At 37.2% G+C, this 20,732-nt stretch overlaps 1 protein-coding gene across 1 annotated transcript in view; it reads left to right on the forward strand.

The window, feature by feature from the left end:
* Window positions 1-15,357, forward strand: part of BRMS1L (BRMS1 like transcriptional repressor) — a 41,822-nt gene extending 26,465 nt beyond the window's left edge. Inside the window, exons 5-10 of the mRNA XM_052659914.1 lie at window positions 6,291-6,387; window positions 7,434-7,517; window positions 8,206-8,270; window positions 8,979-9,018; window positions 10,945-11,071; window positions 15,203-15,357. Coding sequence (XP_052515874.1) covers window positions 6,291-6,387; window positions 7,434-7,517; window positions 8,206-8,270; window positions 8,979-9,018; window positions 10,945-11,071; window positions 15,203-15,320 — 531 coding nt within the window. The 3' untranslated portion in view covers window positions 15,321-15,357. The remainder of the gene's footprint in view (window positions 1-6,290; window positions 6,388-7,433; window positions 7,518-8,205; window positions 8,271-8,978; window positions 9,019-10,944; window positions 11,072-15,202) is intronic.
* The last annotated feature ends 5,375 nt before the right edge of the window (window positions 15,358-20,732 follow it).

Consider the following 20,732-nt stretch of genomic DNA (forward strand, 5'->3'; position numbering starts at 1 on the left):
TTATATATTATATTTTTATTATAGGTACTTCCCTCCACCTCTTCCCTTCATTCTTATTTTATTGTTTTTAAGAGTGTATTCAACTTTCTTTTCCAATCCTTTTACTAAATATTTTATTTCCATTCTGTATTTAATTTCTAAGAGCTCTTATGTCTTCTGATTACCCATTTTTAATATTTTTTCCAACTCCTATTCTTTTCTCATGGGTGTAATCCCATCCCTTTATGGGTATTAAATGCAGTTGTTTTGAACTTTTTTTCTGTATCTTGACTTGTTCCTGTTTTTTTATACTTCTTTTTTGTTCATTTGTCTCTCTGTGTTTCATTTTGATGCTTTTCACAAATAACTAGCCACCTTTGGCCATCATTCATATCTAGGAATGAGTCAATATAATCTGCCTGTGTGCAGAGCTTGTCAGCTGCTGAGCTCTAGAAGTTTTCTTCTCACTGGTGAGCCTTTCTCTCTTTAGGGCTTCCCATGTATTTTCCCCCATCCAGACCCTTCTTCATTTCTTTGTAGATTTGGAAGTATGACTCAGACTTTTTGAATATTCCCCCCCTCAACTTCTTTCTTTACAGAGTGCCTGTGTGAGTATAGTGTACATCATGCAGATCTTGGGGTTCTGTCTCAGTTTAGTTATCATGTTCAGAGGTTATGGCCTGGCATTGTCCTCCTTCCTTTATTTGATAACTATAAGTTTAGTTTGTTGATTTATTTTGTACTTGTTTTCTGTTTACTTCATTATGTCTTTGGGAAGAGAGAGTTTATGATCTGGATTCATTTGTAATTTTACTGTAGCAGTTTTCCCCTACTTTTTGAATTCTGAATGTTTGTTATCTGCAGAGTAGTAGTATGGATGTACAATAATGTCTGTAGCCAATACTCTGTTATTGGATTTTACTTTGTTCCTGGTTTTATGCATTACAAGTATTGCTGTTGTGGACATCCTTTTCCATGCAACATTGGCCAAGGTTGTTATTTCTTTAGGATGGAATCCTCAGCGTAATTACTAGATCAAAGGATATAGTCAGTGAAGTCCTTAAAACTTATTTGTAAGTTACTTTCTAAATTGTTGAGTTGGTTTATATTCTCTGTATCAGTTGGCATAGTTTATTTATTTATTTTAAATTAATTTATTAATTTTAATTGGAGGCTAATTACTTTACAATATTGTGGGTTTTGCCATACATTGACATGAATCAGCTATGGGTATACCTGTGTGAAGTAAGTCAGAAAGCATCCTCTCTCCCATCCTGAACCCCTGAACCCCTCTCCCACCTCCCTCCCCATCCCATCCCTCTGGGTTGTCCCAGTGCACTGGTTTTGAGTGCCCTGTCTCATGCATTGAACTTGGACTGGTGATCTGTTTCACATATGGTAACATGTTTCAGTGCTATTCTCTCAAATCATCCCACCCTCATCTTCTCCCACAGAGTCCAAAAGTCTGTTCTGTGTATCTCTGTCTCTTTTGCTGTCTCACATATAGGGTTGTTGTTACCATCTTTCTAAATTCCATATATATGTGTTAATATACTGTATTGGTGTTTTTCTTTCTGACGTACTTCACTCTGTATAATTGGCTCCAGTTTCATCCACCTCATTAGAACTGATTCAAATGCGTTTGTTTTAATAGCTGAGTAATATTCCGTTGTGTATATGTACCACACCTTTCTTATCCATTCGTCTGCTGATGGACATCTAGGTTGCTTCCATATCCTGACTATTGTAAGCAGTGCTACGGTGAACACTGGGGTACACGTGTCTCTTTCAGTCCTGGTGTCCTCAGTGTGTATGCCCCTCAGTGGGATTGCTGGGTCATAAGGCAGTTCTATTTTCAGTTTTTTAAGAAATCTCCACACTGTTCTCCATAGTGGCTGTGCTAGTTTGCATTCCCACCAACAGTGTAAGAGGGTTCCCTTTTATCCACACTCTCTCCAGCATTTATTGTTTGTAGACATTTTGATAGCAGCCATTCTGACCGGCATGAGATGGTATCTCAATGTGGTTTTGATTTGCATTTCTCTGATAATGAGTGATGTTGAGTACCTTTTCATGTGTTTGTTAGCCATCTGTATGTCTTCTTTGGAGAAATGTCTGTTTAGTTCTTCGGCCCATTTTTTGATTGGGTCATTTATTTTTCTGGTAGGCGTTGTTTATTATAATTGAAAAGAATAAAACAACTTTGCCAAGTGAAGAATTGTATTGCATACTGCACATTTTAATTTGTACTTGTATTTGTCTCTCTGTCTCTTCTTTTGGCTATTTTTGGTAGTGAGTATATGACTGCAGCCATGAAATTAAAAGACGCTTACTCCTTGGAAGAAAAGTTATGACCAACCTAGATAGCATATTTAAAAGCAGAGACATTACTTTGCCAACAAAGGTCCGTCTAGTCAAGGCTATGGTTTTTCCTGTGGTCATGTATGGATGTGAGAGTTGGACTATGAAGAAAGCTGAGCACTGAAGAATTGATACTTTTGAACTGTGGTGTTGGAGAAGACTCTTGAGAGTCCCTTGGACTGCAAGGAGATCCAACCAGTCCATTCTGAAGGAGATCAGCCCTGGGATTTCTTTGGAGGGAATGATGCTGAAGCTGAAACTCCAGTACTTTGGCCACCTCATGCGAAGAGTTGACTCATTGGAAAAGACTCTGATCCTGGGAGGGATTGGGGACAGGAGGAGAAGGGGATGACAGAGGATGAGATGGTGGATGGCATCACTGACTCAGTGGAGTCTGAGTGAACTCTGGGAGTTGGTGATGAACAGGGAGGCCTGGTGTGCTGCGATTCATGGGGTCGCAAAGAGTCGGACACGACTGAGTGACTGAACTGAACTGAACTGATGGACAGTATTTAGAGTTTTCTTACTGATTTATCCATGCTTGTTTAATTTCATCTGATGGTTTTAAGGCTTTGTCATGTTGCAGGTATTTTTTATTGCTTTCTTCTTTTGTTTGCTTTTTAATGTGTCTTTAATTTCTGTGTGCACAAATAGTTCTTTAAAACATAACTTCTTCGGACTTTTGTGCTTTGAAAAACTCTCTTCATCCCAATATCATTCACTATCTTTCCTTACTTCCTTTAAATTTCATTTTGTAAATTTAACTGTTTAGTCCATTGTTTTATATAACATAAGACAAAGAACCTTACGTTATACAATTTTTTCTCTGTATCAGTTCAGTTCAGTCACTCAGTCGTGTCCGACTCTTTGTGACCCCATGGACTACAGCATGGCAGGCTTCCCTGTCCATCACCAATTCCCAGTGCTTGCTCAAACTCATGTCCATTGAGTCGGTGATGCCATCCAACCATCTCATCCTCTGTTGTCCCCTTTTCCTGCCTTCAATCTTTCCCAGCATCAGGGTCTTTTCCAGTGAGTCAGCTCTTTGCATCAGATGGCCAAAGTATTGGACTTTCAGCTTCAGCATCAGTCCTTCCAGTGAATAGTCAGGACTGATTTCCTTTAGGATGGACTTTTTGGATCTCCAAGGGACTCTTAAGAGTCTTCTCCAGCACCACAGTTCAAAAGCATCAGTTCTTCAGCACTCAGCTTTCTTTATGGTCCAGCTCTCACATCCGTACATGACTACTGGAAAAACCATAGCTTTGACTAGGTGGACCTTTGTCGGCAAGGTAATGTCTCTGCTTTTTAATAAGCTGTCTAGGTGGTCATAACTTTTCTTCCAAGGAACAAGCGTCCTTTAATTTGATGGCTGCAGTCACCAGCGGTGATTTTGGAGCCCTGAAAAGTAAAGTCTCTCATGGTTTCCATTGTTTTACCATCTATTTGCCATGAAGTGATGGGGCTGGATGCCATGATCTTAGTTTTCTGAAAGTTGAGTTTTAAGCCAACTTTTTTTCTCTGTACACTTAAGCTCATTTTTCTCTTGTCATTTATTGTCATCTGGTTTTCAAATAATTTGAAAAGTCACCTTTTTTGTAACACTTCCCACAACCGGAATCTGTTTCTTGGCTTTTAAATCCTGTTCTGCTTATCTTTTTATTCCAATGCAGCATACTTAAAAAAAAAAGACTGTAGCCTTTTAATATGTTTCATTCTTTCTCTGGTAATGCTAGTCCTTGAAAATCTCCTAAGACGCTAGTCCAGGTTCAAAACTGTGAGATGCCTTAGTCAGGGAACTGCCAACAGGCAGTTGATTCTGAACCCAGGCCAGAGGGAATACGAGTGCAAACATGGAACCTTGGAGCCACTTTGCTGGCACTCCCTAACATGGCCCTGATGAGAAGGAGCATGGTCTCAGTTGGTGAAAGGGGTCAGTGAGCAGGTTCACTAAGTATACGTGTGAAGATTGGAGGGGTGTGGGATTTTGAAGCCAAATGTGTAATTATAATTAATAATACTTCAAAAAAGCTAAATTACCTATTGAATATAGAAGGCTCTACAGGCACCTAAGAAAGGGAGTTTGAATGCCTCTTTCTTTTCTGGCTGTCTTTTTACCTGCTTCGGTTATGACTTTCCTTCTCATGGAAGGCTTTTGAGGGGCTGGGGATAAGGGAGAGAAGAACAAAGGATAATGAGGATAGAGTCAAGGCACTTCTATTTGTGTAATTTAAAGTATACCTGTGATATTTTTTAGAGAAGCCTTCAAAACTTCAAACATTTCAGTCCTATTGTACCTTTTTTTTTTTTAATTGTCAACAATGACTGGTAGGTTTATTTCAGAATTTCTGCTTGGCCTAGGGCAAATATATCAATGGAATACAAAGAGAATTCACCAGTTAAAAGTCCATATTCTTTTTTTTTAGTGGTAATTTTTATAAAACATTTTTTCATTGAAATATTTTTGAAAGCAAAGGCTTTATCACTCCTACTTAGCTTTCAGAGTCCTCTTTGGTTGGAGAATCTGGCTCTGTTCATAGCCATCACACGATCTTGACTGTGACTGCAGCCTGTTCTCCCTTCTTATCTGCTATGTAACAGTTCCCAATTCTTGTAGTACAATGTAGATAATGCTAGACTATTCAGTAAAATTTTACCAAAAGCAGAGGAGAAAGTAAAAGGAAGTAAGCGTAGAGAGTAACATGTAATGAGATAATTTTTCAAAGGGGATCTAGTTTTAGGCTTCTTCAGCTCTGCTTTCTCTCTGCCTCCAGGATTGCTCCAAATTTACAAAAACCATCTTTTCTCTTCCACTTGGCAGAACCTTCAAGCATACATAGACTCTAAATTTCAAACCCCAAAGAGAAGACTTCATGATGGACACTGGGAATGCTCAAAATGGGCATGGCTTATGCCTTCCACAAGAAATCATAACTAACTGTATTCCAGTAGCTACTATGAGACAGGCATATCTAGCTATATCCCAATAGGCTGTTGTCTTTACTAGAGATATGCATGTGGTAGGTGGGTGGCAATCTGTCACAGCCTTTTATATGATAAATCTATGTGATTTTATTTATCATATAACATTATAGTGGGAAATGGCAACCCACTCCAGTATTCTTGCCTAGAAAATTCCATGAACCGAGGAGCCTGATGGACTACAGTCCATAGGGTCGCAAAGAATTGCACACTACGGAGTGCGCACGTGTGCGCACGGACACACACACACACACACACACAGCTCATCTTCACACTGATGCTCATCCTCTGGCTTTTAAAATAAAGGATACAGTATTTATAATTAAAAAAAAAGGGATAGAACAAGTGGACCTGGATTCTAGTCTGATTTACTAGTAAATAGTCTTGTCTCTTAGCCAGTGGCTCAGTCTTTCTATAGTTTTGTTGAAAGATTGGGATATAATTAGTCTGTAATATTACAATTTTATCTTTAATTGAATTGTTTGAAATAATTATAAAATTTATACTTGAATTTTTCTCTTGATGATATATTCGTCTCTTTTAATATGATTGACGTATTAGTGAGGAATTGTTCTGATATGAGAAAAAATAGTTTTGTTTTACAATGATACATTTTACAGGACAGGCTCTCCATTGTGCTGACAGGGGACCTGCCTGTATTTAAAAGGGGCTACAGGAACTCACTATGAGTTTTTTATGAAGTAAATATTTGCCTCTTTATCACATACAGATTTAGATATTCTGAAACAATTTAATTGTATGTAGTTCTCTGTATACTTAGATTCTTAGTTTCTAGTTTTAGTTCATTCATATATTTGACATTTCATCATTAAAATTTTTAAGTTGAATTTAAAAAAAAGCACCATATGTCAAAATACTTTTAAAAGTGAGTTATTTGGTATTGTTAGTTAAACATGGAATGATCCTTCCTTCCTGGTTATGTGTGATCTATTTTTCTTTTTTTTCAGAGTGAAAAGCTTTTGTTATATGATACAGTACAGAGTGAGCTAGAGGAGAAGATAAGAAGGCTTGAAGAGGATCGGCACAGCATTGATATTACCTCAGGTGAGGGGAATGCTGGGACTGTCATGTTTAAGTGACACTAAATCTTTGGTTTACTGAGGTGTCTCTTCATATCTAGTCTCTTATACAAATGGTATATAAATGAAGTGTCCTAATGAGAGGGCAAGGAGGAAGACTGCTAAAGAATTTGCTGTGATTGTTGCTTTAATTGGGACTCATACTTCAGAAGGATGTAGAAAATGTAGCACATGAAAAGGCATAAAATAGAAGTGTGACAGGAACAACAGGCCTGAGAATAATGCACTGTAAGAATAGTTAAGAATATTATTACAACATAACAGTAGTATTGGAAGACAGCTACAGTATATATTCTTTCCTCTAAGTCTTGAAAGATTGTCATGTGGAAGAAGGAACAGAAGCCTTTTCTCTTGGTCCTGCACAAACTAGGACAAAATGATGGATATTATAAGGAGGCAGATTTTTGTCTCAAAAAGAGGAAATACTTATTAATAATTAGATTAGGCCAGAGTGAAATTGGCTTTTTCAGGGAAAGGCTTTCTACACCTTGGAAGATTTACTGGGCTATCCTATGGTTCTTGCATGAGTATTATGTTACTTGTTATAAATTCTGTTTGTCTAGGATACAATAGGCAGAGCAGACGAGCTGAGCTCTCGTGCCGTTGTTTGACTAGTTGGCTGGCCATGGGTGACACTTTTAGCTTTTCTAAGTCAGTCTCTTCTTATAATTGAAGTGATGAGACTGTCTGCCTGAGAGGTAGCTTCGAAGATTAGTTGAGACCATTCATGTGATGAATATTTAAGTGCCTGACATATATGTTCATCAGTTACTAGGCATTAAGTGCCAAATTGAATTTTATTCTAATGAAAGAAGAGGAAAATTCATAAATATATAGCTGCTCATTAAATTATATATAGTCATATATATATATATATATATATACAGTATATACCCATATTTATAGCATATAAACATAGCCACCAATGTAGTTTTGCTACTATGAAATTAGTCTTTTTTTTCCTTTGATCTCAAGAAATCAAGTAATACTTAATTTTTATTTACTTGCCAGAGCTGTGGAACGATGAGCTTCAGTCAAGAAAAAAGAGGAAGGATCCTTTCAGTCCTGACAAAAAGAAGCCAGTTGTTGTGTCAGATATCCTTTTTCAAATTTTCCAGGTTTTTAAATTTTTTTTAGTTGTTTTAATGTATGTTTTTTCACTGTGCATATCTTTGTAACTTTTATTAGTATACATTGTCTTTATTTGCATGATCCTGTAGTAAGAGATGATTTTTAAAAATGATTGAAAGCAGAAGGGTAGGTATAGTTTAGATTAAGCCAGGTAGAGAGGGTAAGAAATTTAGCCATGATCTCAACACTGAAAATTAATGTGGCTTTGTAGATCACAAGGGCTTTGAAATGAAGCAGCTGTTTATTATATAGCGTGATTGCTTAATTCTCATGTGTACTTTTTGACATTTTTAATGTCTCTGAAACTGGAATGTCTTTAAATTACATTAATATACACATTCAATCTTGGCATTCCCTATGGTACCTTCCCCTGGCTCCTGCTTTCCCCGTTACCCACCTCAAAACAGTGATTAGGTTGTTGGTTTATCTTACTGTCAGAGACACCATAGGATTAAGAGAATATGATTATAATATCTGAAGTACTAGAACATACTTAACACTGGTAAGTTTTTTGAAAAACAATTTGGAGTCAGAATTCAGCATGCTGATGGTTTCTGTCTGAAGTCATTGTTCTAGTCTCTGAAAAACAGAAATTTGGAAGTATAGTTTAAAATTGAAATTCTTACAGCTAAACTGACCTTGACTTTTCAACGTCCGTATATAGTTTATATGTTACAAGATCTTGATATTCTTGAAGACTGGACAACAATAAGGAAGGTATGATTAAAGAGCAATGGAATTCAAGTATATTTTTTGTAGTCTACTTTTTAAGAGTGTATAATTTTTCACTAATACATCAAAATATTGTTGTAAGTATGCTTTACTTTGCAACAGTCTCTCTAGGCAGTCATTACTAATACAGATAACTGTGGATTGCAAGAGTATTTTATGAGAGGCATGCTAGCAGTTTGATTCTAGTTTTTCCTGTGATAACGTAATTAACAATTTATGCAAAAGTATGCAAAAGTATTTAGGTTGCCCCAAAACAGTAATGGATTACCATTCTGTGCCTAGTACTTAGCCTGGTACTGGCTCACAGAAGGCACTCAGATATATTTGTTGAATGAATGAAAGTGAGTGAATATTTGAACCTTTATTATACATTTTTGCATTTTGTCATTAAACATTGAAATGTTAGAAGATTTTCTGTGCTTGTTTGAAAGTGGAGACTTGTTTTCCTATTAAAATTTTCCATTCTCAGAAGCTTCTTAGTTGAGAATTTGAGATTATATTAGGTATTGATAACACCTCTAGAATAAATTATTCTTTTTATATTCCCATGGTTTTAGACATTACCAACTTATTGAAGCAGATCATATTTCACTGTGTTTGTTATTAAGCTTGTAAATTTTATATATTAAATGGATATCGAAATATACTTTGATTTTGAACTCAGACATCTTTCTTCTTCTTTTTTTAATTAAGGCAATGGCTACGCTTGGTCCACATAGAGTGAAAACAGAACGTAAGTCATTTTGTCTGAGTTCAGAAATCTTCTCTTTGGAGGCTTTTTAAGTCAATTACATACTAAACCACTCCCCCGTCACTGGTTTCATTTAATCAGTGAACACTATATGCAGAACTGTGAAAAATTCTTCTGGAGACTTTACCTCATGTAAAAGTTTCAAGATTTATGAATGGAACTTCTTTAGTGCTTCAACTGCATTACAATTGCTAATAATGGATCAGTAATCTTAAAAGTATTTATTTAGTGTTTTTTAATGGGCTCAGTAATTCTATAGGGGAGGTGTCTAGAGTCCGTGGATGGCCTTCAGAGAGCCTGTGAATAGGAATTGTGGACTTTCAATTCCTCAAGCCTCTGGAATTGTGCGCAAAGTTACTTCTGTACCTATATTTTCTATGAGAGAGATTAGAATGCTGGCAGTAGGGTTCATCAAAAATCCTGAAATCACTGCTGAAGTAGTGATGGACATTACTGTCTAGAATAATTTCTCTGTTTCTGCCTTCTTTCACTGTATAGATTTGAGCCATGGATTCCTTTAAGAGTCTGACTACACTGTTGAGTGGGTCTCCTCCCCAGCCCCTGTTATCTTTAGCATGTGTATTCTTTGTTTTCTTCATGGCACTTACCACAATTTGTAATTTTTTGATTGTTTACATGTTTACCTGTCTCCTGAGAGAATCGTAAGCTCCACAAAGGTCAGAAATCTGTCTGTTCAGTCACAGTGCTCAGAAAACATTTGTTGAATGAATGAATGAGTGAATACTTACTGAAAACCTTTTAAATACCAGGCACTTTTTGAGGTCAGTGAATGTAGTGGTTCAAGAGTTGAATCTCCTGGAACTTCCTTGAGGGAGGCAGAATGATAATGTATATGTAAATAGATAACTAACTAGATAATGACAAATTGTAATAATTGCTATGAAGGAAATATAAAGCTGTGGTGAAGATTAACTGAGGAGTGGGTAGAGTGGTTGGGGAAGACCTTTCTGAGGTGGTGACATTTGAATGATGCAGAGGGGTATATTTCATGGTGTGCTTTTGACAGTGTGCTTCCATAAAGAATGTTTTTTTTTTTTTTCTGCATGAGTTTATCTGATGAATCTCAAACCATTTCTAGAATTTCAAAATGAAAATTCTACTGAGGACATTTGCTTTTTAGAATCAAAGGGCTGGGAAATTCTTGGAATATATGTTAAACTTTGCTTTTATGAAGTGTCAGTTGAGACAATAAAAAGTGTCAGGCGAGACAATATGAAAAAATATAATTTTCAGTGGAGATATGACAACTCAGATTTTAAATCTTACTTAAAATTGGCACTAGTAAAGCATAATGCATCGTCTTTTCTCCTTACACTTGTCTAGTTATTGATTTATTATATATTGTTTGTGTGTGTGTTAGTCATTCAGTTGTGTCCGACTCTTTGCACCCCATGGACTGTAGCCCACCAGGCTCCTCTTTTCATGGAATTTCTCCAGGCAAGAATAATGGGTTGCCATTCCCTTCTCCAGGGGATCTTCCCCACCCAGGGATTGAACCTGAGTCTCCCACTTTGCAGGCAGATTCTTTACCCTCTGAGCCATCAGGGAATTTTCAGTGGAAATATGACAACTCAGACTTTAAATCTTACTTAAAATTGGCATCAATAGTGGATAATATATCTGCTCTCTTGCACTTGTCTAGTTAATTGATTTATTATATATATTTTTAGCTTTATTAAATAGCTCTATTAAACAGTGAATTATATAAAAAATGTAGGAAATGAAATTCTCTTTGTTTTTATTAGATGTAGGTTTGTTATCTGAAAAAGTATTTTTAGTGTTTTTTCACATATATGGGTGGATTGGTATTAATGCTTAAGTGTTCTGCACTTTTGTTCCTCTGACAATGTCTTATTAATATAACAGTTTTTGAACTGATCCCTTTAGCACCTGTGAAACTGGAAAAACACCTGCACAGTGCTAGATCCGAAGAGGGAAGGTTATACTATGACGGCGAATGGTATATACGTGGACAGACAATATGTATTGACAAAAAAGATGAATGTCCTACAAGGTAAAAAGCCTTTATTGTTTCAGTGCTGCTCAGTATTAGAGAGTACTGCGTTGTTGTCAGTAAATTTTTGCTGCTTGTGTAGTGCATTCCTAATACCTTAATAATTGCCTGTGGGTTTCTTTCTTTTTGTGACGTATGATTTGATTAGCATGTTTGAACACCAGTGTTAATGTAAACTTTTGGGGGTATATTTTAGTATTTTGTATAAAAAAAATTGCATCAATCAAAATGGGAAAGGAATTGAAAATTAATGAAAATTTAGAGTGATGGTAATTAAAGTATAACTTGAAAACTGAAAATTACCTTTTAGAAGATTCAACCTGTCTGAGCTTAAATAAAGTTTCTATAATTATTTATAGAGCCTTCTAAGTTTTCTCTGGTGTGGCCTTTGGAAAATATTAATGTGCATCACTTCTTTAGTTCCTTTATAGTTTATTATTTAATCCTCAGAGTTTTTTTTATCCTCTACAGCAAGAAAATAACTTTTTCTAGGTAGTAATAGTAAATAAGGTGTTTGCATTTAGTATTGAATACTCGTTTCAGGAGCAAACTTTTCTCATAAAAGTCCATTGAGCTAATTAATTAGTAGGTTACATATATAATACTCCTGGATTTTTTGCTTTATCTTATTGCTTTTGAGTCATATAACTACTACTACTTAGGATCTGTGTGTATGCATGCTAGTTGCTTCAGTTGTGTCAGATTCTTTGTGATCCCATGGACTGTAGCCTGCCAGGCTCCTCTGTCCATGGGATTCTCCAGGCAAAATACTGGAGTAGGTTGCCATGCCCTCCTCCAGGGGATCTTCCTGACCCAGGGATTGAATCCATGTCTCTTAGATATCCAATATTGGCAGGTGGGTTTTTTACCACTAACACCACCTGGGAAGCATATATATATGTATGTACACATATATATACACATACATACATACATATATATATAAAGTACCCCTGGCTTCTTTGCCTTATCTTATTGCTTTTGAGACATATAACTACTACTGTGTACCATAAATGTGGTTAAAAAGGAAATGCTTGTGCTCAGTCACAAAGTTGTGTCTGACTCTTTGCAACCCCATGGACTGTAGCTGGCCAGACTCCTCTATCCATGGGACTTCCCAGGCAAGAATACTGGAGTGAGTTGCCCTTTCATTCTCCAGGGGATCTTCCCGCCCCATAGATCAAACCTGTGTCTCCTGTATTAGCAGGTGGATTCTTTACTATTGAGCCACCAGGGTAGCACTAAAAAGGAGATAAAATAGCATAAAAGAGGATTAAACACAAACATAGTTTTAGAAAGACTTCTGTTAGGTTGGTGCAAACGTAATTGTGGTTTTGGACTGTGAATTTTAAATCATTGTTACTAGGTTCAAACACATCTTTATTAATCAAAATAGGAACCATTACAATCAGCACATTTTTGCCAATGGGAAATTAGTTTATTTCTGTAGCATAAAAGTCCATGGTTCCAGATGTGATAAACTCTTTCTTGGAAAACATTTTCTGCACCCTGCTGGTTGTAGAAGCATTTTCCCTGCAAGAAGTTGTCGAGATGCTTGAAGAAGTGGTTGTCAGTTGGCGTGAGGTTAGGTGAATATGGCAGATGAGGCAAAACTTCGTATCCCAATTTGTTCAACTTTGAACTGGTGGTGGTGCGACGTGTGTTTGGGGGTTTTTGTGGAGAAGAATTGGACCCTTTCTGTTGACCCCTGCTGGATTCAGGCATTGCAGTTTTCAGTGCATCTCATCAATTTCCTGAGCCTACTTCTTAGATCTAATGGTTTTGTCAGGATTCAGAAATCTATAGTGGATCAGATGGGCAGCAGACCACCAAACAGTGATGGGGACCTTTTTTTGGTGTAAATTTGGCTTTGGGAATTGCTTTGAAGCTTCTTCTTGGTCCAGCGACTGAGCTGATCATCACTGGTTGTCGTATAAAATCCACTTTTTGTTACATGTCACAGTCTAGTCGAGAAATGGTTCATTGTCACTTCAAAACAACGAGTGTTTTGATTTTCAGTCAGCTTGTGAGGCACTCACTTACTGAGCTTTTTTACCTTTCCAGTTTGCTTCAAATGCCAAATGACCATCAGTTCAGTTCAGTTCAGTTGCTCAGTCGTGTCCGACTGTTTGCAACCCCATGGACGGCAGCATGCCAGGCCTCCGTGTCCATCACCAACTCCGGGAGTTCACCCAAACTCATGTCTGTTGAGTCGGTGATGCCATCCAACCATCTTATCCTCTGACGTCCCCTTTTCCGCCTGTCCTCAATCTTTCCCAGCATCAGGGTCTTTTCAAATGAGTCAGCTCTTCGCATCAGGTGGCCAAAGTATTGGAGTCTCAGCTTCAACATCAGTCCTTCCAGTGAACACCCAGGACTCCTTTTAGGATGGACTGGTTGGATTTCCTTGCAGTCTAAGGGGCTTTCAAGAGTCTTCTCCAACACCACAGTTCAAAAGCATCAATTCTTTGGCACTCAGCTTTCTTTATAGTCCAAATCTCACATCCATACATGACCACCGGAAAAACCATAACCTTGACTAGACAGACCTTTGTCTCTGCTTTTTAATATGCTGTTTAGGTTGGTCATCACTTTCCTTCCAAGGAGTAAGCATCTTTTAATTTCATGGCTGCAATCACCATCTGCAGTGATTTTGAAGCCCCCCGAAATAAAGTCAGCCACTGTTTCCAGTGTTTCCCCATCTATTTGCCATGAAGTGATGGGACTGGATGCCATGATCTTAGTTTTCTGAATGTTGAGCTTTAAGCCAACTTTTTCACTCTCCTCTATCACTTTCATCAAGAGGCTCTTTAGTTCTTCTTCACTTTCTGCCATAAGAGTGGTTGTCATCTCCATATCTGAGGTTATTGACATTTCTCCTGGCAATCTTGATTCCAGCTTGTACTTTATCCAGCCCAGCGTTTCTTATGATGTACTCTGCATATAAGTTAAATAAGCAGGGTGACAATATACAGCCTTGACATACTCCTTTTCCTATTTGGAACCAGTCTGTTGTTCCATGTCCAGTTCTAACTGTTGCTTCCTGACCTGCATCCAGGTTTCTCAAGAGGCAGGTCAGGTGGTCTGGTATTCCCATCTCTTTCATAATTTTCCACAGTTTGTTGTGATCCACACAGTCAAAGGCTTGGCATAGTCAATAAAGCAGAAATAGATGTTTTTCTGGAACTCTCTTGCTCTTTTGATGATCCAACGGATGTTAGCAATTTGAACTTAATGATCAATGTTGAGTTCTTCAACAACTTCTTGTGTATTTGTAATAGGATCAGCTTTGATGATGGCTTTCAATTTTGTTGTCAACTTCTGATGACTGGCCACTGCACTCCTTATCTTCAAGCTCTCAGCTCCTTTGCAAAACTTCTTGAGCCACTGCTGCACTGTATGTTCGTTAGCAGTTCCTGGGTCAGGTGCATTGATGTTGTGAGTTGTCTGTGCTGCTTTACGACCCATTTTGAACTTGAATAAGAAAAATCACCCAAATCTGCTTTTTGTCTAACATCATTTCCCTTGTCTAAAATAAATATAAAATACACAGCAAGTAATAAGTCATTAGCAAAAAAACATAAAGTGAGAAATGTATGTTAAAAAATGATGTATAACATAACTGCATTTATTTAAGAATGTATTCCAATATCAAATGGCAAAGTTTAACAATGCAAAACTGCAATTACCTTTGCACCAACCTAATATATAAAGATTAATAGTGTTAAAAAAATATGTATGAGTACCATAGATACTTGACACTGGGAATTAAGATTTGTGTTTAGAACATATCCTACAACCATATCAATATGAGTTGGAGCTGTAATACCATATAAGAAGTGGTTTTAGCTCCACTTTTTTGTCTTTTGGAGTTGGGTGGGAATGGACAATGTGCTTTTAATAGTTCCAAGAGTAAATTTTACCAACTCTATTAAGGAAAGAAAGGAGATAATTGTGTTGTTGAATGTGGTATTTTTGGCAGCATGCCCTGCTAGTAGCATTCTGATAAATGACAATTACATACCTGAGTCTACCCTTACAGTCCAGCTATTTTGGTTTTATAGCTAGTGCTCTAAAAGTGGAGGAGGCATATTGTCATTCATTCATTCATATGTTTTTTTTTCTTTTTAGTGCTGTAATTACAACAATTAACCATGATGAAGTTTGGTTTAAGAGGCCTGATGGAAGCAAATCTAAGCTTTACATTTCACAGCTACAGAAAGGAAAATACTCAATTAAACATTCGTAATCATGATTTAAGTGTTATCTAAATCTACCTTATTAGTGTTACCAAGTATGATGTGCCATGGGAATTAAAAAATGTATTCAATAACTTAATATTCTCATTGAATCATGAGAGACTGTGTATTTATAGGTAGTACTCTAAGTAAACCTCATGTTGATATGTTATTAAAAGAGACAGTAATAAAAGTTTAGTCATGATGATTACATTTATTTGCCTTTTTGATCCAATGACCAATAGGTGTATATGGTAAGGGTTTCTTACTAAACTTTTTCCTTTGGTTTTTATGTAAATCTGTCTTACCTTTAGTGAACTGTGTTAGCAATGGCGACATTTATCTGCAGTTTTCTTGATTTTCAAGATCTTTTCTCTGATCATATATTTGTAAATAAGCCTGATAAAATGTTTCCTATAAATGGTTTGTAATAGCACATTCGTGTTAAATCAGAACTGAAATTTAAACGTATATATGTGAGTATGTATAGATGGCTTCATCAGCTTATTTAGAACTGATGGCCTTACTTTACAATCTTATTTTACCCAAATTAAGCTATTCGGCTTGAAAGCTAAAAGGAGCACTTTTGTAGACTAGCAGTTTTCCTTCTTCTCTTCCTTGATTGTATGGTGGTGACCTATTTTTACAGATCATACTTTATGTTGATTAGCAAAGTTAGTGTCAAGTAATAACATGCTTCTTCCTGTGTTTCTTGTGAATCTTTGGAGGGCAGGTATTGATGCCTGGTATTTATGATACTGTATGTAAGTGGGTAGACAGTAACTGACAGTATTGTGGTACTTGCTGTACATGTCTGATCTTTTGAAACAGATTTTTAGTAAGCATTTTCCAGAGGTAAAACTAGGTTCATATCCTAATTTTATTTCTAGGGCAAAATAGATAGGGATGATCTCCTTGAATCTATTCCCAAATTAATATTTTTATCTTTGGTGTTTCTACACTTTAAGGCCACTTCGTGCAATTTAGAAAGTATTGGCCTCTTTTCCCCTAGTCACATTCAAAATTAACTTCTAAAACCTCAGGAACAGTACAGAGATCAAAGCCCTCAATATGGCAATACAATTGGCAATAGTATGTATTAGGGTACAGCCAAATCAGGTATTCCTTGTGGTCTTATGCACTTTAATTTCTGTTATTTTGAGACTTAAGAGGATGAAGAAGAGATCTACTTATTAACACTTAGGGCAGGAATATCTGCATTTTTCCGTTTGTTTTCTCACCGTTTTACCTCTGCAGACATCTTCCTGTGCAGATCACTACTTCAGAGTTGCCAAATGTTAATTAAAATATTTGACTTCTGAAACTCGTTTATCAGCAAAGTTATGAATGTTGTTCTGTTTCTAATTAACCTTAGCAAATGTACATAATGTCATAATCTGATAGTATTTGACAGTACTTATGTATACAATGTTTCATAAGCATTTTTAATAAGATTTGTATTTTTAAATTTAGTATATAATAAAAAGATGTGTTTGAGTGTCATTCGTAGTGTCTTGAATGACTTGTGCATGAGTTCTTTTATTATTTATAACCTGTCTACTTCTGAGAAGGATTTGAGCCAGTTTACATTAATAGGTATGGAGTGTTGAACAAATGTTACTCCTTCTCTCTTTCAACCTCTGTTGCAGATATTTAAGACAGCTAAGTTATACTTAATTTAAATATATGCGCATATGTTCTACTTTAATAAAAATATATTGTACAAGTTCTGAAATTGTAAGTAAAAGTCTTTAATTTAAAGACCATGATTTAGCACATTTACTTTCAGAACTTCAATGTTTATATCAAATAAAACAAATTCCATAGTATTGATACTGATTCAGGTAAGCATATGCTTGTCTGTGATTGAAGTACTATAAAATAGATTGCATTGTCAGTTTGCCATTTGACTTCTGCTCAAATAGTTTAGGGGAACTGTTCATTTCAGTTCAGTTGCTCAGTCGTGTCTGACTCTTCGTGCCCCCGTGGACCGCAGCACGCCAGGCCTCCCTGTCCATCACCAACTCCCTGAGTTTACTCCAACTCATGTCCATTGAGTCGGTGATGCCATCCAGCCATCTTATCCTCTGTCGTACCCTTCTCCTCCTTCCTTCAATCTTTCCCAGCATCAGGAACTTTTCAAATGAGTCAGTTCTTCACATCAGGTGGCCAAAGTATTGGAGTTTCAGCTTCAACATCAGTCCTTCCAATGAATATTCAGGACTGATTTCCTTTAGGATGGACTGGTTGGATATCCTTGCAGTCCAAGGGACTCTCAAGTCTTCTTCAATACCACAGTTCAAAAGCATCAATTCTTCGGTGCTCAGCTCTCTTTATAGTCCAACTCTCATATCCATACATGACCACTGGGAAAACCATAACCTTGACAGACCTTTGTTGGCAAAGTAGTGTTTCTGCTTTTTAATATGCTGTCTAGGGGAATTGTTAGAATCTGCAAAATGTGATGTAGCAGCTGCTGATAACCCTACAGTCAGCCTCTGTCTTAGGATCAGTATGAGGACTTTTCCTGTCTCAGCTTCCAGGATTTCATGTTTAGTTATCCCTCCCCAACATTTCCCATTAAAAGAATCTAATCATTACTAATCTGGTTCATCACTAAAATTAGTTAGCCCACAGTAAATGCACACTCGTTTCTGTCCTTCTTACCGGCCACTGAGTACTTTTCATTGCAAACTGTCACATAAAAGTCGTTTTGATATATGTATTGTTACTCAGTACTCAGATACCCCTGGACAGAAACATATATAATCTCAAATAATTGATTATTATTTTAAAAGAAGAACAAGAATGTCTGTTAATTCTGATTTTGATTTTGGATCCACTAAGTCCAGTACACTAAAATTGAATTAAAATGAATTTATAAGATAAGGAAAATGGATGTAGGATGAATGAATACACTAGTTAGGATTTATATAGTTTCTTGCCAGGTTGGAATATAAACTATTTTAATTGCTAAAGATGAAGAAATCTGAAGTATTTTTAAAAGAACATGCAAGCTCAGAATGGAGTTAGGGAAAACACATGTTCCTTATGTTGTCTTCATGGATGAACTGCCAGAAGTATGCCTGATACATCAGGTGGGATTAATTGAGGCATTTCCATCATTGGTCACTGTGGCTCCGAGTCTTGTCCTTTACCTTCATAGGTCCCAAACTTAAACTTTATCCATATGCCCTTTTGTGTCTGCGCTCCCCCACCCCCCGCAAATTCATATATTAAAGCCATCACACCCATTACTTCAGGACGTGACTGTATTTGGAGATGGGGCCTTTGAAGAGGTGATTAAGTTAAAATGGGTGTTTACATTAGGTCCTCATCCAATCTGACCAATGTCCTTATATTTTTTATTTTCAAAATTTCTTTTGAGGAAATTTGGACATGGAACAATTTGGATAGCAGATGTGTGCACGCAGAGGAAAGACCATATGGAGACAGAAGTCCACTGCCTGCAAGCCAAGGAGAGAGGCTTCAGGAGAAACCAAACCTGCTGACACTTTGATCTTGGACTTCTGACCTCTAGAGCTGTGAGAAAATGCATTTCTGCTGTCTGAGCCACCCAGTCTGCGGTATTTGTTATGGCAAGTCTGTCAAACCAGTAACATGCCCTGAGCTGACCACTCTGGGAAAGTTAAACCAACTCACTCACGATTGAAGTGACAGCTGCGTGTCAATTTAATAATTTACATTGGGAAATATAACTGAGAAGGAGACCTGACTCAAGTCAACTACTTGGCATATTGTTCCTTCTAGGAAGATCTGTGTGAAATCACTTGGAATCCAAAGATTGTTTTGTTGAAACCTTAGGGAGTCCACCTGTCCTCTCATTATGCTGGACACATTGTTATAATCTGATTTTTAAAAAATTCTATTGAAGTATAATTGATTTACAATCTTAGGTTAATATCTGTTCTACAGCAAAGTGATTCTTGTACACATACATATTCTAATTCATGTTCTTTTCCATTATGATTTATCACAGGATATTGAATATAGTGCCCTGAGCTATACATTAGGATCTTGTCATTTATCCATCCTATATAGTTTGTATCTGCTAGTCCCAAACTGCGAATCCATGTTTCCTCAACACTGCTTCCGCCTTGGCAACTGCAAATCTGTTTCCTATGCCTGGAAATCTATTTTGGTTTTATATATATGTTCATTGAAGCTTTATTTTAGATTCCACATAAAAGTGATATGATACGGTATTTGTTTTTCTCTTTCTTCACTTAGTACGTTAATCTCTATGTTCATTCATGTTGCTGAAAATGGCATTATTTCATTCTTTTTATGGTTAGTAATCCATTGTACACATACACCACATATTTTTTTTTTAATGTGTTCAGTTTAGTTCAGTTCAGTTCAGTCGTTCAGTCGTGTCCGACGCTTTGCGACCCCATCAATCGCAGCACACCAGGCCTCCCTGTCCATCACCATCTCCCGGAGTTCACTCAGACACGTCCATCGAGTCCGTGATGCCATCCAGCCATCTCATCCTCGGTCGGCCCCTTCTCCTCCTGCCCCCAATCCCTCCCAGCATCAGAGTCTTTTCCAATGAGTCAACTCTTCGCATGAGGTGGCCAAAGTACTGGAGCTTCAGCTTTAGCATCATTCCTTCCAGAGAAATCCCAGGGTTGATCTCCTTCAGAATGGACTGGTTGGATCTCCTTGCAGTCCAAGAGACTCTCAAGAGTCTTCTCCAACACCACAGTTCAAAAGCATTAATTCTTTGGTGCTCAGCCTTCTTCGCAGTCCAACTCTCACATCCATACATGACCACAGGAAAATCCATAGCCTTGACTAGACGGACTTTAGTCGGCAAAGTTATGTCTCTGCTTTTGAATATGCTATCTAGGTTGGTCATAACTTTTCTTACAAGGAGTAAGTGTCTTTTAATTTCATGGCTGCAGTCACCATCTGCAGTGATTTTGGAGCCCCCCAAAATAAAGTCTGACACTGTTTCCACTGTTTCCCCATCTAGTTCCCGTGAAGTGATGGGACCAGATGCCATGATCTTCGTTTTCTGAATGTTGAGCTTGAAGCCAACTTTTTCACTCTCCTCTTTCACTTTCATCAAGAGGCTTTTTAGCTCCTCTTCACTTTCTTCCATAAGGGTGGTGTCATCTGCATATCTGAGGTGATTGATATTTCTCCTGGCAATCTTGATTCCAGCTTATGTTTCTTCCAGTCCAGCGTTTCTTAATTGGCTGTACTGGGTCTTAGTTGCAGCATGTGAACTCATGTTGAGACATATGTGATTTGTTTCCCCACCAGAGATCGAACCCAGGCCCTGTGCATTGGGAGTGCAGAGTCTTAGCCACTGCATCACCAGGAAAGTCCCAACACCACACCTTCTTTTTCCATTCATTTATTGATGAATATTTGGGTTCTTTTTATGTCTTCAG

This window comes from Budorcas taxicolor, chromosome 21 (genome assembly GCF_023091745.1).
Source record: "Budorcas taxicolor isolate Tak-1 chromosome 21, Takin1.1, whole genome shotgun sequence".
Taxonomy (NCBI): Eukaryota; Metazoa; Chordata; class Mammalia; order Artiodactyla; family Bovidae; genus Budorcas; species Budorcas taxicolor.